Source organism: Schistocerca nitens, chromosome 7 (assembly GCF_023898315.1).
Source record: "Schistocerca nitens isolate TAMUIC-IGC-003100 chromosome 7, iqSchNite1.1, whole genome shotgun sequence".
NCBI classification, from domain to species: domain Eukaryota; kingdom Metazoa; phylum Arthropoda; class Insecta; order Orthoptera; family Acrididae; genus Schistocerca; species Schistocerca nitens.
This window is the reverse complement of record NC_064620.1, coordinates 459,289,274-459,308,820: the sequence shown is the minus strand read 5'-3', so window position 1 is coordinate 459,308,820 and position 19,547 is coordinate 459,289,274. Positions and strand designations below refer to the sequence as shown.

At 40.0% G+C, this 19,547-nt stretch overlaps 1 protein-coding gene across 1 annotated transcript in view; it reads left to right on the top strand.

Annotated features, from left to right (window-relative positions):
* The window catches only part of LOC126195688 (cohesin subunit SA-2-like), a 357,264-nt gene that overhangs the window by 292,813 nt on the left and 44,904 nt on the right, over window positions 1-19,547 (top strand). The window contains exons 14-16 of the mRNA XM_049934316.1: window positions 313-500; window positions 670-809; window positions 11,425-11,464. Of these exons, the coding sequence (XP_049790273.1) occupies window positions 313-500; window positions 670-809; window positions 11,425-11,464 (368 nt within the window). The remainder of the gene's footprint in view (window positions 1-312; window positions 501-669; window positions 810-11,424; window positions 11,465-19,547) is intronic.

Genomic DNA, 19,547 nt, shown 5'->3' with positions numbered 1-19,547 from the left:
GTTAGAACACAGCTACTTTGGACAAAGTAACTTTAAATCTATGTTATTAGTCTTAACACCAGTCGAAAATAATCTTTTTCTTATATAAATGTATATTCATGTCATTCTATACTGTCTGGAACTGTATTCAGAATTGTGTGTCATGGCTTGTGAAGCTCAAAACCTGTCTGCAGATGGATAACAAGTGTTTTGTAATTAATGGCAATAGGAAATGCAGCGTTACTATTATACCACAGATTCCTGCCTATTATTGCGGAAAAGGATTTAAATTAATTTTTCACATATACTACAAAATTGTTTATCTTGTTTCAGGCACTATGTAATAAAATTTTTGGGGCATTAAAAAAACATCCACAGAAGTCTGAAGCCGCCATACAGGTTATTCATCTGAATGGTATAAATTATGTTGCTGAACAAAATGATGTAATATCTCATCTTTCATTCTTGGAATTGCTTTCAGAATTTTGCAAGCAAATATCAGACGGACTATCAAAAGTCATGTAAGCTAAATTGTTATTTACTTATATTCTGTGGGGTATACAGTGGTACTTCTTAAGTATTCTACAAGAACTAAACTGAGTTTGCTTGAAAATAGTTGTCTTTGATTCAAACAGTTTTTCTATCTGCTTAAATCACTGTGACATCTTCCTTTGCCTTTTTTGTGTACAGAGGTAATCACTTGGAGCAGAAAATTCCTGCCCCAGATACCAGGACCGCCGCTGATGAGTGGAGCTCATACAAGATATACAAAACTGCACTGGCAGCTGCAGATAAAAAGAAAAAAGTAGAAATAGGAAACTTAAAATCTGGTGAGAAATGAATGTAGTGAAATTTTCTGAGTAGACTACGGTATTTACGCCACTATTAACATGTAGTGACTTAATACTGCAGACTTTAAAAATGCACCCAAACACACACACACACACACACACACACACACACACACACACGCACACGCACACACACTTTTTTGAGGCTTTAGAATTACATAATTCCCGATTTTAGTGTGTGAGGTCACTTCATATATTTTACTACTGCCCCTGTGAGCAAGTATGTCATCCCAATTTTTTCTACTCATTTTTTCGCTGGTAATGTTCTCTAAATTTCTATTCATGATGAAAAAATCTGCTATTTTGTATCAATCTTCTATTCCATGCACAACAAAATTTTCATCTCTGTTGCTAGATTACTCCAGAAGTGCATGTAACAGTTAGTGCTGATATTTTGGCTATGGAATTCGAATTAAATGGCAGGCATGTAGTTGACAAATATAATTTGAAGTTCTTATTTTTAACTTCATACTTATTTTTGCTAGGAAAAAGTGTTTGTTTTAATTTATGGCTTCGCGTTTTCTTTATTTTGCCTACTGGCTACTGGTTTTAGCACACAGTACCATCCTCAACCCGTCTTATGATAAAAAAATGTTACAGTATATAGTTAAAATAATAATGTGAAAAACATTTACATAATATTTTCTCTCTGTTGCAAATGTATGGTTTAAATTGTAGGTGAAGCCTTATAATATACAGGGAGCCCCTTACCCCTGGCACAAAGTTGTCACACTTTCTTCCCAAGTAGGTGTGTCAAAACCTAAGAGTAAAGTAAAAGTCAGTGCTAAACATTAAATAAACGCAAATTGTGGCCAGCAGTGTTAAGAGAGCCCCCTATGGACAGAGTTTTTCTTCTTAAAAGAGAGTCACACTGTAAAAAAATACCTAAAGAATAAATAATATGAATTTATGACAATGTTATGAAAAGGATAAATTGCTACTCACCATATAGTGGACATGTTGAGTTGCAGACAGGCACAATAAAAAGACTGCTAAGCAAGTAAGCTTTCGGCTAAAAGGCCTTCTACGGAACACAACATACACACACACACACACACACACACACACACACACACATTCATGCAATCACAACTCACACAAACATGACCACTGTCTCTGGCAGCTGAGGCTAAAGTGGAAAGCATATTTGCTTAGCAGCCTTTTTGTTGTGCCTGTCTGTGACTCAACATCCCTACTGTGTGGTGAGTAGCAATCTAGTCTTTTTCATGATGTTGTCATTATTCATCCTAGATTTTTTGTTGTTGAAATAGGAATTTATGAAATCACATAATAAAACAGGGAATAAAACTGTTCCCACTGTTTAATTAATTAGTAAAATTGCAAATTTTTGGTAGCCATGTTGACATTAACCATTTCTAATACAGTTGATGTGGTCTCATCAATGTCTACAGCAGGACACCTGCTGCCACACAGCCAGAGGTCACACATCACACAGCCCAAGACCGGGAGTTTATGGCTCATGCGCAGTGCCACTCAGCCAGGCAGCTCAGGCATGGCTCCTACCCATAGCTGCCTCCATGGTAATGCAGCAAGACCCACCCGGTGGGCCCTCATAAATAGCTGCACACTAGCACCATTCCAGTCACACCGTGTCCTGACACTACAGTCTCACCAACAGCGGGCATATTCCTATGCTGCCAGTGCATGCACAGGCAGTCTTGCCCTGGATTCCTCTATTGTTGTTACCACAATGCTCCACCACTCAAATCGCCCTCAAATAGCTGGGGTATCTTTGACTCGACACTACGATCAGCAGTATTGTCCACAGACTTTGCTAATCGCTATCCCAATGACATTGCTAGCCAGTCCTTGCAGTCATTTGTAATTCTCATTTCTGCCTTTGTTGGTAGAGGAATAAACTGTGTTGATTACTCACACCTTTTGTTTTTTATTATACCTCCATTTGCAGATACAGCAGTTTATATCGCTATAAACATCAACATGAGCAAAAAGTGTCATCATAATAATAGCATTACATATTGAAAACCCAAAATTATTTTTATTATAAAGATATAGAGCATCCAGGGAGATAGCAATGCGTGTGGCTAAGTTGACAATCTTCAGCTATTTCCAGTTTTCTGTTTATCCCATCACTGGCCATGTGTATGCTGGGTCTCTTGGCGGCACCGCATTGTGCTTCCTCCATGCCATGTCGCATTTCAGCAGGCAGCCATCGCGGCGATAATCTCTCCTCGTATGTACCGTGCAATTGTGAGAAATTGGGTTGATAGGCTTTCGTGTTATAGGAGAAGGTCACAACACTAATTCATACAACCATGTTGTGCTGTACATGTTATCCTGCTGTGGCAGTTCAACCAATATTTATGTTCTACCATGGTAATGCTATGTGTCTGTAAGTGATGATACAACTTTATGTCCATAGTTACCTTGTACATATGCAACTTAAAACAGTAAGACAATGCGTGTAAAACATCATGTTGTTACAGCCCTATCATCTTAAAATCAGTTTCTTCATCAATCATTTAAAACATGGTAAACAGTGTGGTATACCGGACTAAATATCATACATTTGCTTGTAATTTCGTCTAGATTGTATCATGCGAGAGGGTGAGAGGGGGAGGGGGGGGGGGGTTAAAGGGAGGTACAAAGTAAAAGGCATAGGGGAAGGAGGAGCCAATAGGACTATGCAAGCAAAATCAAAGATTAAAATCTCGGGATGGAAAATTATAAACAAGATCACAATATAGTGGATCAGAAGTGTATCTAGTTGGTCGGTTGGTTGATGTAGGGGAGGGCACCAAACAACTCGATCTTCAGTCTCATTGGATTAGGGAAGGATGTGGAAGGAAGTCAGCCATGCCCTTTCAAAGGAACCATCCCAGCATTTGCCTGAAGCAATTTAGGGAAATCACGGAAAACCTAAATCAGGATGGCTGGACACGGGTTTGAACTGCCGTCCTCTCAAATTCAAGTCCAGTGTGCTGACCACTGTGCCACAGCACTCGGTAGTGTATCTAGTATCAGCTTTAAAGAACATAATGCAGAAGGCAACTAAAGAAAAATCTACCTTCGGCAACTGTCTTATTAAAAATAAGCATATGATACAAGACGTAGGGAATAATCTTGAAATTTTGCATATTGCCTCTAAGGACTGACTGATGTCCACATTAGAAGTGGAAAGTTAAAGTTCCATGAAAAGAGGAGGAGATACGTTACTGAATAATCAAACAGAGCTTAGAGAAAAGCAATTCCTAAAACTGCTCGAACAGTCCACGGGTGCACCAGGGAAGATCTTATCAACCGAGATTGCGCCTACAATCTCAGCAAGGCTTGGGACCCGGCACTGAATGTAATTTAGAAGACTCTCAGCAAGAAGGACGAACTGGCGACCAGGGCAGACATAGCAAGCACATCGATGCTATGACAGATTCCGACGCCCGTGTCTTCGTGACTACCGGCGCGCGGACGGCAGAGAGAGCGGCTCACGGGGGGAGCGGATTTAAATCAGCCACCTGCCCTCAGGAGCTCAGTTCGCTAGCGCACCTGACGATGGCGACATGTCTGATCGTTGAAATATTGTGCCCATTGGACACTATGAACCGGCAGTATACCCGTGGTCTGTTCGAGCAACAAATACGCCGGGAGAAACTGAAGAATCACACCAATTTCTAAAACTGTTTACAACATGGATATAAGGTTGCCTCATTAGTTTGACTACTAGATACACTTGTGATCCACAGTGTTCTGATTCAGCTTATAATTTCCCCCTCCCCTCCCCTCCCCAGATTTTAATTTTAGACTTTTCTTGCATAGTTCTATTGGCTCCTCCTTTCCCCAAGCCTTTAACTTTACGCCTCCCTTTCACCCTACTGCCTCCCCCTTTTCACCCTCGCCCATGATATAACCTAGATGACATTATATGCAAGTGTATGGTATTTAGTCCAATACACCCCACAGTTTACTATGTTTCAAATGATTGACATAAAAATCTGATTTTAAGCGTGATAGGGGCCATAACAATACAATGTTTTGGACGCAATTGACTTACTGTTTTAAGTTGCAAATGTAAAAGATAACTATGAATGTAAAGTAGTATCATCAGTTATAGACACAAGCATTAACAGGGTTAGAACACAAGTACAGGATTAAATTGCCACAATAAGATCATATTCACAGCACAACACAGTTGTATGAATTAGTGTTGTGGCCTTCTCTTAATACCAAAGCCTATTGATCCAACTTCTCACAACTGCACAGTACACATGAGAAGGGATTATCACAACCATGGCTGAGTGCTGAACTGTGACAGTGCATGGAGGAAGTGTGGTGCAATGCTGCTGAGAGCCCCAGCGTACACATGGATACTGCTGGGACAATCAGAAAACTGTAAATACAGTCAAAGATCATCAATGAGCAGTTGGAGAGTAATACTTAGTCACACTGCACTGTTATTTTCCCTGGACGTTGGCTACCTTTCCAGTAAAAATAATTTCAAGCTTTCAATGTGTAATGCCATTATTATGATGACACATACTTGATTAAGTGATACACGGTCAAACAGATCTTTATAGTGATATAAACTATATTAAAAATTGTTAAAGTAAACATGGCTACCAGAAATTTTCATTTTTACTTTTAATGATTTGTCACTGTGGGAACTATTTTTATTACATGATTCGTAAATTCATTTTTTTTTCTTTTTTCCTTTATTTTCATCTTTTTTAAGACGAAAAACAAAACTCTGTATGTAGGAATACCATATGTAATTGACAGAAAATTTTATGCAAATGTTTCTCACATTATTATTTTAACTATATACTACATTAGGTAAAAATAAAGAAAAGGTGCGACTATAGACTAAAACAAATACTTTTTTTCCAAATTTATTGGTTGCTGTTCCAACCGACAGCTGTTGCAAAAATTTAATTATTTTTACTAATATGTATTGTTGTCAAGAGTAATAATAATCGTTAGTTAGTTACGTGTTCCATTGATCAATCTCATGGTAACCGTTATGATGTGGAACATGTCAAGTGCATAAGAAATACAAGCATGAATCAATGTGTTTCTTTTTAAAAAAAAATAATAAAAAAAGCTTAAAACTTTCTTATTACTTACCTCATTCCCTTAAATGGCACAAAATGAATATATTATAACTATAGATTTTTTATTCCTATTGAAGAAATCATCTAAGATAAAGAAGGAGTTGTCAAGGAGATACGATTTCAATTTATTTTTGAAACTATTACTGCTGTCTGCCAGACATTTTATTTCATCTGGTAATTTATTGAAAAGTTTTACAGCACCATATTTTACCCCTTTCTGTCTATGTAGAAGAAAGTGTAAGTCTTTCTTTCTTTCTTCTAGTATTATTATTGTGAATGTCACTGTTGTTTTTAAACTTTTCATTACTGAGTAAATGTACTGTGAGGCTGTTGTAAGAATTCCTAACCCTTTAAACAGATACCTACAAGATGTGTGCCTATGAACCCCACACATTATTCTAACCATTTCTTTTGAGCAGTGAATACTTTTTGCCCAAGTGTTGAGCTTCCCCAAAATATTATTCCTTATGACGTCAGTGAGTGAAAGTAACCAAAGTAAATTAGCAATTATTCTGATTGCAAAAGTTGCTGAACCTAGTCACTTTAGGAGATCCAAAATACGAATTTTCCAATTAAGATTCTCATCTGTATGTACACCCAAAAACTTAGTATGCTCTACCTTGGCTTCTGACTTCTGTTGATAGGTTATATGTAACTGTACTCCTCGCAGTAGGAAATTGGATGTAATGTTGTGTGTGTGTGTGTGTTTTTTTTTTCTTTTTTTTCCCCCAAAGTTCAGAGCAAGCATGTTCACAGTTAATCAATCAGTAACTTTTCCAGAGACATTATTTGTATCCTCTATTGGAGTTTCTTTTACTATATTAATAATGATGCTTGTATCCTCAGCAAACAGTTTAGCTTCTGGTTTCAGGTCAGAAAGGAGGTCATTTGCATATATCAAGAACAGAAGGGGACCTAATGTAATTTCACCCCAGTTAGATGAAGTGGGAAAATTCCTTAAATCATTTAAACCAAATAAAGAAACCTTTTGGTTCCTGTTCTGTAGAGATGACTTAAACCACTCATATGCTGTTCCATTTATAACATAGTATTGTAATTTCTGTAATGTAATGTCATGGCTCACACAATCAAATGCTTTTAATAAGTCACTGAAAATTCCTATTGGTGCCTTTTTACTATTTAAAGACTGGCATATTTTACCCAGTCTGGGAAAATACCTTGAGTTAGTTATGCATTACAGATGTGACTCAGAACATCAGCTGTAACTGCTCCACATTGTTTTAATATGCTTACTTGCCAAGTGTTCCAGTTTCCCCAGACGATTTTTAGATTTTGGGGTAGTCTTCTGGTTTTCCAGATGAACATAATTGTTTCCTAGGTTGTCAACTCCCAGGCTTGTTCCCACCCTCTGCATTCATATAGCATTTCAGTTCTGACTTTTGATAATAGCTGCTATTCTGAAATGTGAGTGTTTGAAATTTGACCGAAAGGCAACCGGTAATTTTATCGATACTCCCTTCTTGCAGAATATTGCTGCACTTTTGTCATTAACTCTGTGTGTTTGAAAAATCACCTGCGAAAGTCAATAGAACGTTCTGTCGATAATCACATCTAACAGATTATTGCTGCATACTCTTTGTGCTTCGAATGCATGTTAGCAGGAAAGCTTTTTGTTTATCCTTGCTTTTATTCTGTGTTTGCTGTACATTCTGAGATTCGTGCAACTGTGTGATGATTATTTGTGTGATTTAGTGTTTTCATGATGAGTTCTACTAAGAAACGATATCATCAGTCTTTCAGGAATGCATACTCTACTGAATTTCCATGTATTATGTGATCGCAGGAAGGTGAAACATTAGCATACTTTTCCATGAGTTTGTGTAATATAAACAATGCTTACGGAGGTAAAACTGTATTAATAAAATCATGTTAAATCCATTAAACATATCTCCAGTACGAAAATGAAGGGTAGCAGTAGGAAACCTGATTCATTTTTTACCTCTCCTTGATGTAATAAGAGTAGAATGTTTGTTCACTTCAGTTTTAACTGAACATAATATTCCATTCCAGAATGAGATTTTCAATCTGCAGCAGAGTGTGCGCTGATATGAAATTCCCTGGCAGATTAAAACTGTGTGTCGGACCGAGATTCGAACTCAGGACCTTTGCCTTTTGCGGGCAAGTGCTCTACCCTATGAAACTTCCTTGGCCAGACCAAGACTCATTTGGGCACACAGTTTTAATCTGCCAGGAAGTTTCATATCAGTGCACACTCTGCAGCTGAGTGAAAATCTCATTCTGGAAACATCCCCCTGGCTGTGGCTAAGCTCTGTCTCAGCAGTGTCCTTGCTTCCAGGAGTGCTAGTTCTGCAAGGTTCGCAGAAGAGCTTCTGTGAAGTTTGGAAGGTAGGAAACGAGGTAATGGCAGAATTGAAGCTGTGAGGACGGGTCATGAGTCGTGCTTGGGTAGCTCAGATGGTAGAGCACTTGTCCGTGAAAGGCAAAGGTCCAGAATTCGAGACTTGGTGCGGCACACAGTTTTAATTTGGCAGGAAGTTTCATAATATTCTGTTAGCTGCTGCAGATCAAGCTGGTGCCCTTTTTAAGAAAATGTTCTCTGGTTCGGAAACTGCAAAAATATACAGTTGTGGCTGTACAAAGACTTAACATATTTCGATAGAAATGGCTACAGATTCAAGAAATGAACTCTTTAGTTTCATGCTAAGTGGAACATTTACTTTGGCTAGAGATGGGAGCATTGACAGTAATGCTAATCTTTATCCCTTAGTCATCGCCTGTTTTGAGGAGAAACATGAAGAGATAGGTACTTCGGCTTCGGTGCTATCTGTCCCAGCTTTGGTGGTTGGTTCAATGGTACATAATACTGTGAGTTTGTTAATTTCACAGTTGGAGTATTACAAAATACCAATTGAAAATTGTGTAGCATTCTGTTCCAACAATGCTCCAGCCATGATTGTAAAGAAAACTGGTGTTGCTGCTGTTTTAAGGGAAGCACAGCCATATGTCTTTGTGCTGGGTTGCTCATGTCATTCGATTCACTTGGCTGCTGAGAAAGGTGCAAGCAATTTGCCTGTTAAGATTGATGAACTTTTAGTCAACATTTTCTGTTGTTTAGAAAAGAGTTGCAAGAGGTAGGAACACCTTAAGAAATTTCAAGAGCTTCACAAGATGACTATCTTTAGGAAATTGTCTGCAGAGACTGTTGGAGCAGTGGGATCCGTGCACATCAAGTAACTTAACATTGTTTACAGTCCCAAAAGCTGAGCTTGGTGGTTCTGAAGACCATGGAAAGAGGAAGGCTATCGAGTCATCAGAATCGGATGCCCTCAAGAGATTTGCATCTGCCACAAAGTCTGACACTACTGTGCTGAAGAACAACAACATTATTCAAACCCATGAAGAAAAACTGTTTATGTTTCTCTCTTCAGGCTTAAACAAGTCATACTGAGCTTTCCTGTGTGCTGTCATACCTGTTTTTGAGAATCTCATTTCTTCACTTAAGAGTGCTTCCCCTGAAAGTCATAAATTGTTAGAAACTCAGGGATCTATTTCTGTTTTGAAAACAAGAAGCGATGGTTAACATGTTATGGTTAACATGAATATGTTTTCCTTCAGAATTCCTGAAGAAAGCAAAGAAAGCTACTCATCTTCATCTGTCCTCTGCAACCTGTCTTGGAATATGGCCAGTGTTCTGTGATCTTGAGAAAATTTTATAAATAAGTGTAAATAAATATCCAGTTTAGTAGTTTTGATAGTGCCTTTCATATCGTGGCTTGCAAAATCAAGTGCAGAAGAGCTCATTTTTGTGTAGTGTGTGAACTGTTCCCTATGTTAAGTGACAACAAATAGACACACCCATCAGTAAGTAACTTGTGTAAATACCTAACTTCAGAGTTCAAAAATAGTGATCTTAAAATGTAGCCTACATTATATGTGTTAATATTATTTGTAATCTCCTTCTGTGTAGTCTTTTCTTGCTATGTTTGAACACCTCGCGACGCATCCACACGTTAAATTGTTGAGATTTGGGATCTTCTGGATTTCTGTTTTTGGAAATTGGCAGGTATGCAGATGTCATCTACTCTACCAGAACATTTATTTTTCAAATATTTAATGATTTTTCTTATTTCACAAGAGGTAGTTAGATGAAAATTAATCTGACAAGGATTTCTCTGTGGTTGTTAAATACATTAGCTACTTGTGTACTGTTGGTTAAGGTGGTCTCATTCACTTTTATAGTAATACTACGTACCCCAGTGGTTACTTTTCCTGTCTCTCTTCTAATAACATTCCATGTTGATTTGATTTGATTTTATTGCTCGAGTTTTTAATTTCATCTCTAATATACACATTTTTTGATTTTCTGACAACTTTTCTCAGTATCTTACAATATAATATTTACTTACTCTTGCTGCCCCACACAATTTTCTTTTTCTTTCTGAAGACACTTTAATACCAGCAGTAATCCAAGGTTTCTTTGAAAACTGTTTGGTGTTACATTTAGTAATTTTTTGGGGGCAACAATGTTCAAAAAGGAATATAAATTTCTCAGGGAATATGTTGCATTTGTCATTAGCATTTGGCTCATTATATACATCTCCCCAATTAACATTTCTTAAACTTTCTCTGAAGTGTTCTTTAGATACCAGGTTGACCAACCTTACACTTTTACATATTGGTTTCTGAACTGCACACCCTGCTATGTTTTGTAAGTCAATCAATTGCACATCATGGTCTGATAATCCATTTATCGCAGGGAAAGCATGTGTTAGTTTTACATCCTCTTGCTGTACAACTACATTATTTATTAGAGTGCTTGTGTCTTGAGCTATACATGTAGGGAAGTTGATCACTGATTCTAAGTTACTTGTCATTAATAACACTTCTAGTTCAGTTTTCCTATCAGAATTGCTAAGAAAGTTTACATTGAAATCACCACAGATTAATAACTTCTTCCTTTTGTCTGACAGACAGCATAATAGGGAGTCAACCTTTTTTACGGATAGCTCCCAATCTCCTAAAGGGGACTAGTACACTGTTGCTAATATGAACACTACATTACCTAGCTGCAGTTCACATGCACAACTTCAAATTGCTGATCGACATTAAACTTGCTTACTTCTACAGCTTTGTACTTATACCTTTGTTTTGTGTAAATTGCAATAATGATGATGATGATGATACTAATAATAATAATAATAATAATAATTGTGTGATGCTTCATTTATTTGTAAATATCATGCATAAACATTTGCCCTCCGACTTCTCCCTCCCTCCACACACACACACACACACCCACACACACACCCACACACACACACACTTTAAGTGTAGAAAATTTAACAATAATATTGCAATAAATAGAAATGATTTAATTTTGGCTTTGTTTGGAAGAGAATTTGCAGTATTAGATTTTGATTTTGTAGTTTTTTATTTTTTTAAGTTTCTTGTATTTTGTATATTATAAAAATTCTACTACTGAAAGGAAACAGAATTATTATTATTATTTCTTTGCTTGTTTCCAGATAAGAAGGAGAGAGAAACTAAAGATCGGAAGAAAGTTAAGTAAGTAATGCTTTTTTAATTATCTTTGCAATAAATTTGATTTCATGAAATTATTAGAATACTAACAGGAAATTATTTCTTCATAATTGTAAGTATTGAACCATAGTTAATTTCTGTACACAGAGCGCAGATTGACCATGATTTTAAGTTCTTACTTGATGTCTCTCTTGACTTCATCTTGTTTTCTTTCAATTGACATTTGATGTGACTGAACAAGTTATAAGTGGCTCAAAAAAAAGATGGTTCACACCACAGGTTGTGGCAGAATTAAGGGAATATTTTAGGCTGTTGTGAAAAGGGAAGATGTGTGAGAGGAAAAGCTTACATAATCCATGATCAGGGTTGCCAACACAACTTGCAACATTTAGCTTCACCGTGCAGTTACGATACAACTGCTGCTAGATTGCAGCGGTAATGGAAAAACAAGACAGTCAATGTGAAGTGTTCTGGATGGAATCAATATGTGTCAAAGGGCTCCAGCCACCACCTTTCCTTGTTCCAGTTATAACTCAGTCTTATTTTTTTGCATGTACTGTATTCAACAACAATATCAATCGTCAGCCTTTTAAATTAAAACACTGAGTCTCAAAGAATATGCTCGGTCATAATTGAGGAACTGTTGCCCATTTTTGGCTAGTGAAGTCTTATTGGCTGGTGACTTGTTAAGTCACCCAACAGCCACCGTAGCCACCACACCACACTAACAAACATAAAATGAGTTCACTAGATATGTTGAGAGGGGAGGGGCCCTTGAACGATGGGAGTGGAGATAGGGTAAAAGCATTTTGTGAAGTGCTGAAAATATACTTTTCATGCAGATGATGTGTTATGTCAGAGATGTCACACTGAAATAGAACAAGGGTTTTGCAATAGCACATTTTAAAGACTTTTGTGTTCAAATCTGACATGGTACAGTTGCAATAACTACATGCACTACCCCTGTATATACTGGGTGATCAAAAAGTCAGTATACATTTGAAAACTTAATAATGAGAGAGAGAATCAGATGCGCCAGCAGTCACAGCATGTTGACATTACATGAAAAGGCGCTTTTAGTGAAGCTGTATTATCAGAGTAGGGAATGTGCTAGTTCAGCATTACGATCCTATCGCCATAGGAAGGGGATTCGAACGGGTAAAGGTGTGTTGACAAATGCAGCTGTGGCGAGAATGATTTCGAAGTTTGAAGCCACGGCTTGTTTAGACGATGGATCCCGTAGTGGCCAACCGAGCACAAGGCGTAACGCTGCTGAGACAGTTCAAGAAGAAATGGAGACTGTAGTGGGTTCGTTTATTCACGGGGAAGTCAGCGCTCGTGCAGTCGCCTGTCATTCCAATCCCGGGAGCGGAAAGACTTACCTTAGGGCGAAAAAGGGACAGGTATACACTCGCACACACACACATGAGGCCTGGTGGGTAACAGGAAGAGAGAATATATTGAAGGGCAAGTTCCCACCTCCAGAGTTCTGATAGGTTGGTGTCAGTGGGAAGTATCCAGATAACCCGGACGGTGTGACACTGTGCCAAGATGTGCTGGCCGTGCACCAAGGCATGTTTAGCCACAGGATGATCCTCATTACCAACAAACACTGTCTGCCTGTGTCCATTCATGTGAATGGACAGTTTGTTGCTGCTCATTCCCGCATAGAAGGCTTCACAGTGTAGGCAGGTTAGTTCGTAAATCAGATGGTTGCTTTCACACGTGGCTCTGCCTTTGATCGTGTACACCTTTCGGATTACAGGACTGGAGTAGGTGGTGGTGGGAGGGTGCATGGGACAGGTTTTACACCGGGGGTGGTTACAAGGGTAGGAGCCAGAGGGTAGGGAAGGTGGTTTGGGGATTTCATAGGGATGAACCAAGAGGTTACGAAGGTTAGGTGGACGGCGGAAAGACACTCTTGGGGGAGTGGGGAGGATTTCATGAAGTCTTTTTTCCCATGTGGAATGTTTCTTTTTATATATACACACACACACCAAAAGCGCTGGCAGGTCGATAGACACACAAACAAACACAAACACACACAAAAAATTCAAGCTTTCGCAACAAACTGTCCCACGCATATCCATCCGCATATACACAGACACAAGCAGACATTTGTAGAGGCAAAGAGTTTGGGCAGAGATGTCAGTTGAGGCGGAAGTAAAGAGGCAAAGACGTTGTTGAAAGACAGATGAGGTATGAACGGCGGCAACTTGAAATTAGCGGAGGTTGAGGCCTGGCGGATAACGAGAAGAGAGGATATTACTGAAGGGCAAGTTCCCATCTCCGGAGTTCTGACAGGTTGGTGTTGTGGGAAGTATCCAGATAACCCGGACGGTGTAACACTGCCAAGATGTGCTGGCCGTGCACCAAGGCATGTTTAGACACAGGGTGATCCTCATTACCAACAAACACTGCCTGTGTCCATTCATGCGAATGGACAGTTTGTTGCTGGTCATTCCCACATAGAAAGCTTCACAGTGTAGGCAGGTCAGTTGGTAAATCACGTGGCTCTGCCTTTGATCATGTACACCTTCCGGGTTACAGGACTGGAGTAGGTGGTGGTGGGAGGGTGCATGGGACAGGTTTTACACCGGGGGCGGTTACAAGGGTAGGAGCCAGAGGGTAGGGAAGGTGGTTTGGGGATTTCATAGGGATGAACTAAGAGGTTACGAAGGTTAGGTGGACGGCAGAAAGACACTCTTGGTGGAGTAGGGAGGATTTAATGAAGGATGGATCTCATTTCAGGGCAGGATTTGAGGAAGTCATATCCCTGCTGGATAGTATTTTATCCCGCCTATATATACTCAATAATACGTAACCCACTTCCAAACCATAACAAAAAAATTTTTTTCCGCTTTCAACACTACCGCTGCTATGAAATCCACCGTTTCTAGTTCGCAAACAGTTCCTTTCACCTATTAAACAACCATTTCGGCTAGTTCTAATAACTTCTGCTTTATTTCCATTTCCGTTTTTCCCACATCACTGATAATTTTTAGCCGCTCCCCACAGGTTTTAACGTCATTATTTCTTCGTCAGACAATTGTTAGCCTCGTTTTCATAAACTGCCACCACAAAACCACTCCTTTTAATACATTTACACGCAGTTTTTTTGAAATTTTCCCGAATTTCTCCGTCCTTTAACGTGTTTTGGTGGCAAAACAACCACCTAACCTATGTGCACATCGTTGTCTACCAACCCAAGTCCAACATAGCCCAGCTGTAACCAACACTTTTTCGCCTTTTTTCACACCAGATCTCCAGTTACTTTCCATTTCACCTTTATCTCTCCCATATATTTTATTTTTCATTTTCATTTCAGCCTCATGGTACACTTTCCACCTTCTAATACCATGTCACCCTCACAACACCCCCACAACGACCACATTAAGTTTTATTTACATTACCTCCGCAAACATGCCTTCACCCTAGCCAGATTACGCTCGCATATTTTATTTTCTCAGGCTTGTCTGACATTTGGCATTACCCCCAAAGGCCTCACACTTAAAGTTCCCATCTCTGGCTGCAACCCTTCTTTCCATCAGTCCCTATACCAGTTCCAAACTGAACAATACATTGCCCTCACCCACCTAATCCTTCACCTACACATCAATTCAGCCAATGAACACACCCGTCAACTCCTATCCTTAATGAAAGTCCTCAACCTTTCCTCTCCCACATCCACACCGGCTGTTCAAGAGCATCCTCCTACAGGCCAACCGCAAATTAGAACAGCATGCCACCGTCCACCTCAAAAAACTATCCAATCTCCTGGTTTCCCACCGCCGGAAAGGCAACTCACTCACCCTTCACAACCTTTCCAGCAAACCTCAATCTCCTCTCATTGCACACAAACCCAGTCTCTCCCATCTACTCAATCTCCCACTTCCAGCTCCACTCCCTCCAAAACCTCAAAATTCCAATCAACACAATCTGGAACCACAACACCCTAATTCAGTAGTTAACCTGTCCTCCAAACCTCTCTCCCAATCCGAAACCTCTGTCCTATCCAAAGGCCTCACCTTCAGACCCACTCCCAGATTCAACCAAACAGCCCTCGTCAAAGATTTACTGTCCTACACTCGTACTCTCTGCTGGAAATATCACTTTGCCACGAAGAAAAATGATCCTAATCCTACTCCTAATGATCCAACTCCACAAGACACTATCCAAATTGAACCCTGCCTGGAACAGTTCCGTCCTCCGTCACAGCGGGACCCACCTCCTCATCCTCAAAATCACCCTCTCCAAACCTTCCAGGAATTTCTGACTTCCAGCCTTGCCTCTCAATCCTTCTTAAAAAACCTTAATCCTACTCCCAACATCACCACTGCTGAAGCCCAGGCTATCCGTGATCTGAAGGCTGACCGATCCATCGTCATTCTTCCGGCGGACAAGGGCCACAAACGTGATACTTGATCGTCGGGAGTATGTGGCTGAGGTACTGCGTCAGCTTCCAGACAACATCACATACAAAGTTTGCCAAGGTAATCCCATTCCTGATGTCCAGGCGGAGCTTCAAGGAATCCTCAGAAACTTAGGCCCCCTGCAAAACCTTTCACCTGACTCCATCAACCTCCTGACCCCACCGACACCTCGCACCCCTACCTTCTTCCTAAAATTCACAAACCCAATCATCCCGGCCGCCCCATTGTAGCTGGTTACCAAGCCCCCACAGAACGTATCTGTGCCTACGAAGATCAACACGTTCAACCCATTACATGCAGTCTCCCATCCTTCATCAAAGACACCAACCACTTTCTCAAACGCCTGGAATCCTTAACCAATCTGTTACCCCCAGAAACCATCCTTGTAACCATTCGTGCCACTTCCTTATACACAAATATTCCGCACGTCCAGGGCCTTCCTGCGATGGAGCACTTCCTTTCACGCCGATCACCTGCCACCCTACCTAAAACCTCTTTCCTCATTACCTTAGCCAGCTTCAAATTAGGTCTTTGAATATGTCTGCTTGGGTCTGTATATGTGTGGATGGATATGTGTGTGTGTGTGTTCACGAGTGTATACCCGTCCTTTTTTCCCCCTAAGGTAAGTCTTTCCGCTCCCGGGATTGGAATGACTCCTTACCCTCTCCCTAAAAACCCCTAATCCTTTCATCTTTCCCTCTCCTTCCCTCTTTCCTGACGAGGCAACCGTTGGTTGCGAAAGCTAGAATTTTGTGTATGTGTTTGTGTTTGTTTGTTTGTGTGTCTATCGACCTGCCAGCGCTTTCGTTCGGTAAGTCACAGATATATATATATATATATCTACCTGCCAGCGCTTTCACATATAGCGCTGGCAGGTAGATAGACACGCAAACAAACACAAACATACACACAAAATTCTAGCTTTCGCAACCAACGGTTGCTTCGTCAGGAAAGAGGGAAGGAGAGGGAAAGACGAAAGGATGTGGGTTTTAAGGGAGAGGGTAAGGAATCATTCCAATCCCGGGAGCCGAAAGACTTACCTTAGGGGGAAAAAAGGACGGGTATACACTCGCACACACACACACACATATCCATCCACAAATATACAGACACAAGCAGATATATTAATATATATATATATATCTAAAAACAAAGATGATGTGACTTACCAAACGAAGCGCTGGCAGGTCGATAGACACACAAACAAACACACAAAATTCAAGCTTTCGCAACAAACTGTTGCCTCATCAGGAAAGAGGGGAAGGAGAGGGAAAGACGAAAGGATGTGGGTTTTAAGGGAGAGGGTAAGGAGTCATTCCAATCCCGGGAGCGGAAAGACTTACCTTATGGGGAAAAAAGGACAGGTATACACTCGCACACACACACATATACAGACACAAGCAGACAAAAAACAAACACACACACAAACATCAAGCTTTCGCAACCCACGGTTGCTTCACCAGGAAAGAGGGAAGGAGAGGGAAAGACGAAAGGATGTGGGTGTTAAGGGAGAGGGTAAGGAGTCTTTCCAATCCCGGGAGCGGAAGGACTTACCTTAGGGGGAAAAAGGTGCAGGTATACGCTCGCGCGCGCGCGCACTCCCACACACACACACACACACACACACACACACACACACACACACATATCCATCCGTACATATACAGACACAAGCAGACATATGTAAAGGCCAAGAGTTTGGGCAGAGATGTCAGTCGAGGCGGAAGTACAGAGGCAAAGATGTTGTTGGGTGACAAGTGTTGTACGAGGGGCGGCAACTTAAAATTAGTGGAGGTTGAGGCCAGGTGGGTAACGGGAAGAGAGGATATATTGAAGGGCAAGTTCCCATATCCGGAACATATCCATCACTTTTAACATTCTTGAATCTCATGGGAGGCACAAAACGTAGTGCCTAAAGAATTCTCTTGAGAGTCCAGTCACATACTGCAAATTGTAAGGGAGGCTCTGGTCAGAAATAACATGCTGATAGAAGATCAACGACCCAGATCTGACTCATGCAATATCTTCAAATTATGTTTTACAAAACGATCCTGGACCATTTCAGAAGAAAGAGGTGGACCAAGCAGCTTGAATGGCGTGCATGAAGATTCTTGTTGTTGCTGACTTCTAGGGGAGTCTTCAAGACTGGGAAAAGCACAGTCAGATACTAGAGGTGTTTTATAGAGCATGGGTGGCCAAGAATTTGGCTTGCAAGCTATCCCCTAGCATGAGTGCCATAGTGCTCAGCCTTGGCGCACATTTCCTCCACTGCCACAACACACTGTCTTGAGCAGGAGGATGGGGAAGAGGGGAAAACTGTGAATGTGCCGCATTTAAATGGCAGTACAGTCGTACTGTGTATGACTTGTTTTTATATTTCACATTTTGTAACAATACAGATCACAAACAAAACAAGTTTTCAGTATTATTTAATTATATTTGGTATATTGAAGCCATAATATAATTTTTATCTGGTACAAACCATTGGCATACAGGCAGACACAAAAAATTTTACAGATTTTTATACTGAGGTCACCATGTATCTGTTTAATTAGTTACATAATTGAGAAAAAGTCTTCCACACATGTATGTCGATCAACATGTAGCACTTTTGCAACCTCATTATGTAGGTATGGAAATTCCACTTGAGAAAAGCAACTAGACATTCCGGACAGTTTTAACGTAAAAGGATTTACCAACAAATAAGGATTGCCTTCAGGTCAATCAGTCACGTCTGCACATTTAGAGAGGTGCTCTCGACTGAAACAGAAAATGGTCTCAAAAACAGGTGTAAGATTGACATTGTCCCCAAAACATTACGGAAACTATCCTTGTAATTCTTTCAGGGCCACAATGAATTCTTCAAACATCACGGTTTCTTTAATCACAATGTGCTCAAAGAACTGGACTTGGTTTCTCAGAATGTGTTCCTTCTAAACAAGATTTTCTTTTGAAATGCATCCCTGTCAAGTCAAAAAGATGTTTCCACCTTGCAGTGTCCTACTGTGGGCAGTGGGCAGTCAAATCCGCTTAAAATGCAAGGTCTGCAGTCCATTCTAGATGTTCTAATTTTCATTCCTGCACTACTTTTTCCTTCATAAATTCAACAGTAGTGAGTTTTAAATTGAGAAATCATTCCAGGCACACTGCTTGACTTAACAAATATACTTTGCAGTAATATATAAAGTGTCCATACCCTTCACTCAGTTCCATCAAAAACTGATGCAACTGACAGTGGACTAATGCATGCAGTGGACTAATGCATTCAATTTCAGAAATTTTATATTCGTACCACCAGTTTCTTCACATGCTGCTCACCTGCAAATTTAGCACGAAGTGCTTCTTGCTGTACTGAACAATGAATCCCATGTGTCAATCAATGTAATTCTTTTTTTTTTTTTTTTTTTTTTTTTGGTCTTTTATTGTCAGCTAAATCTTTAAATTCTTTCTGCATGGAATTGTAATATCGTTTCAAAACAGATTTGCAGTATCTGATGCTTATGTGACTGCTAATATGTATTGAGAATTCTTATCACTCTCTTCTATACTTCCCATTAATTTTTAAAGGCTTGTCAAAATAGGTCACGAGACTGCCTCTTCTGTGCGAAGAGCCACTGGACCTGTGAACGTCCTTCAGACCACAAACAAACAACAAGGTGCAATGAGCACTGTCA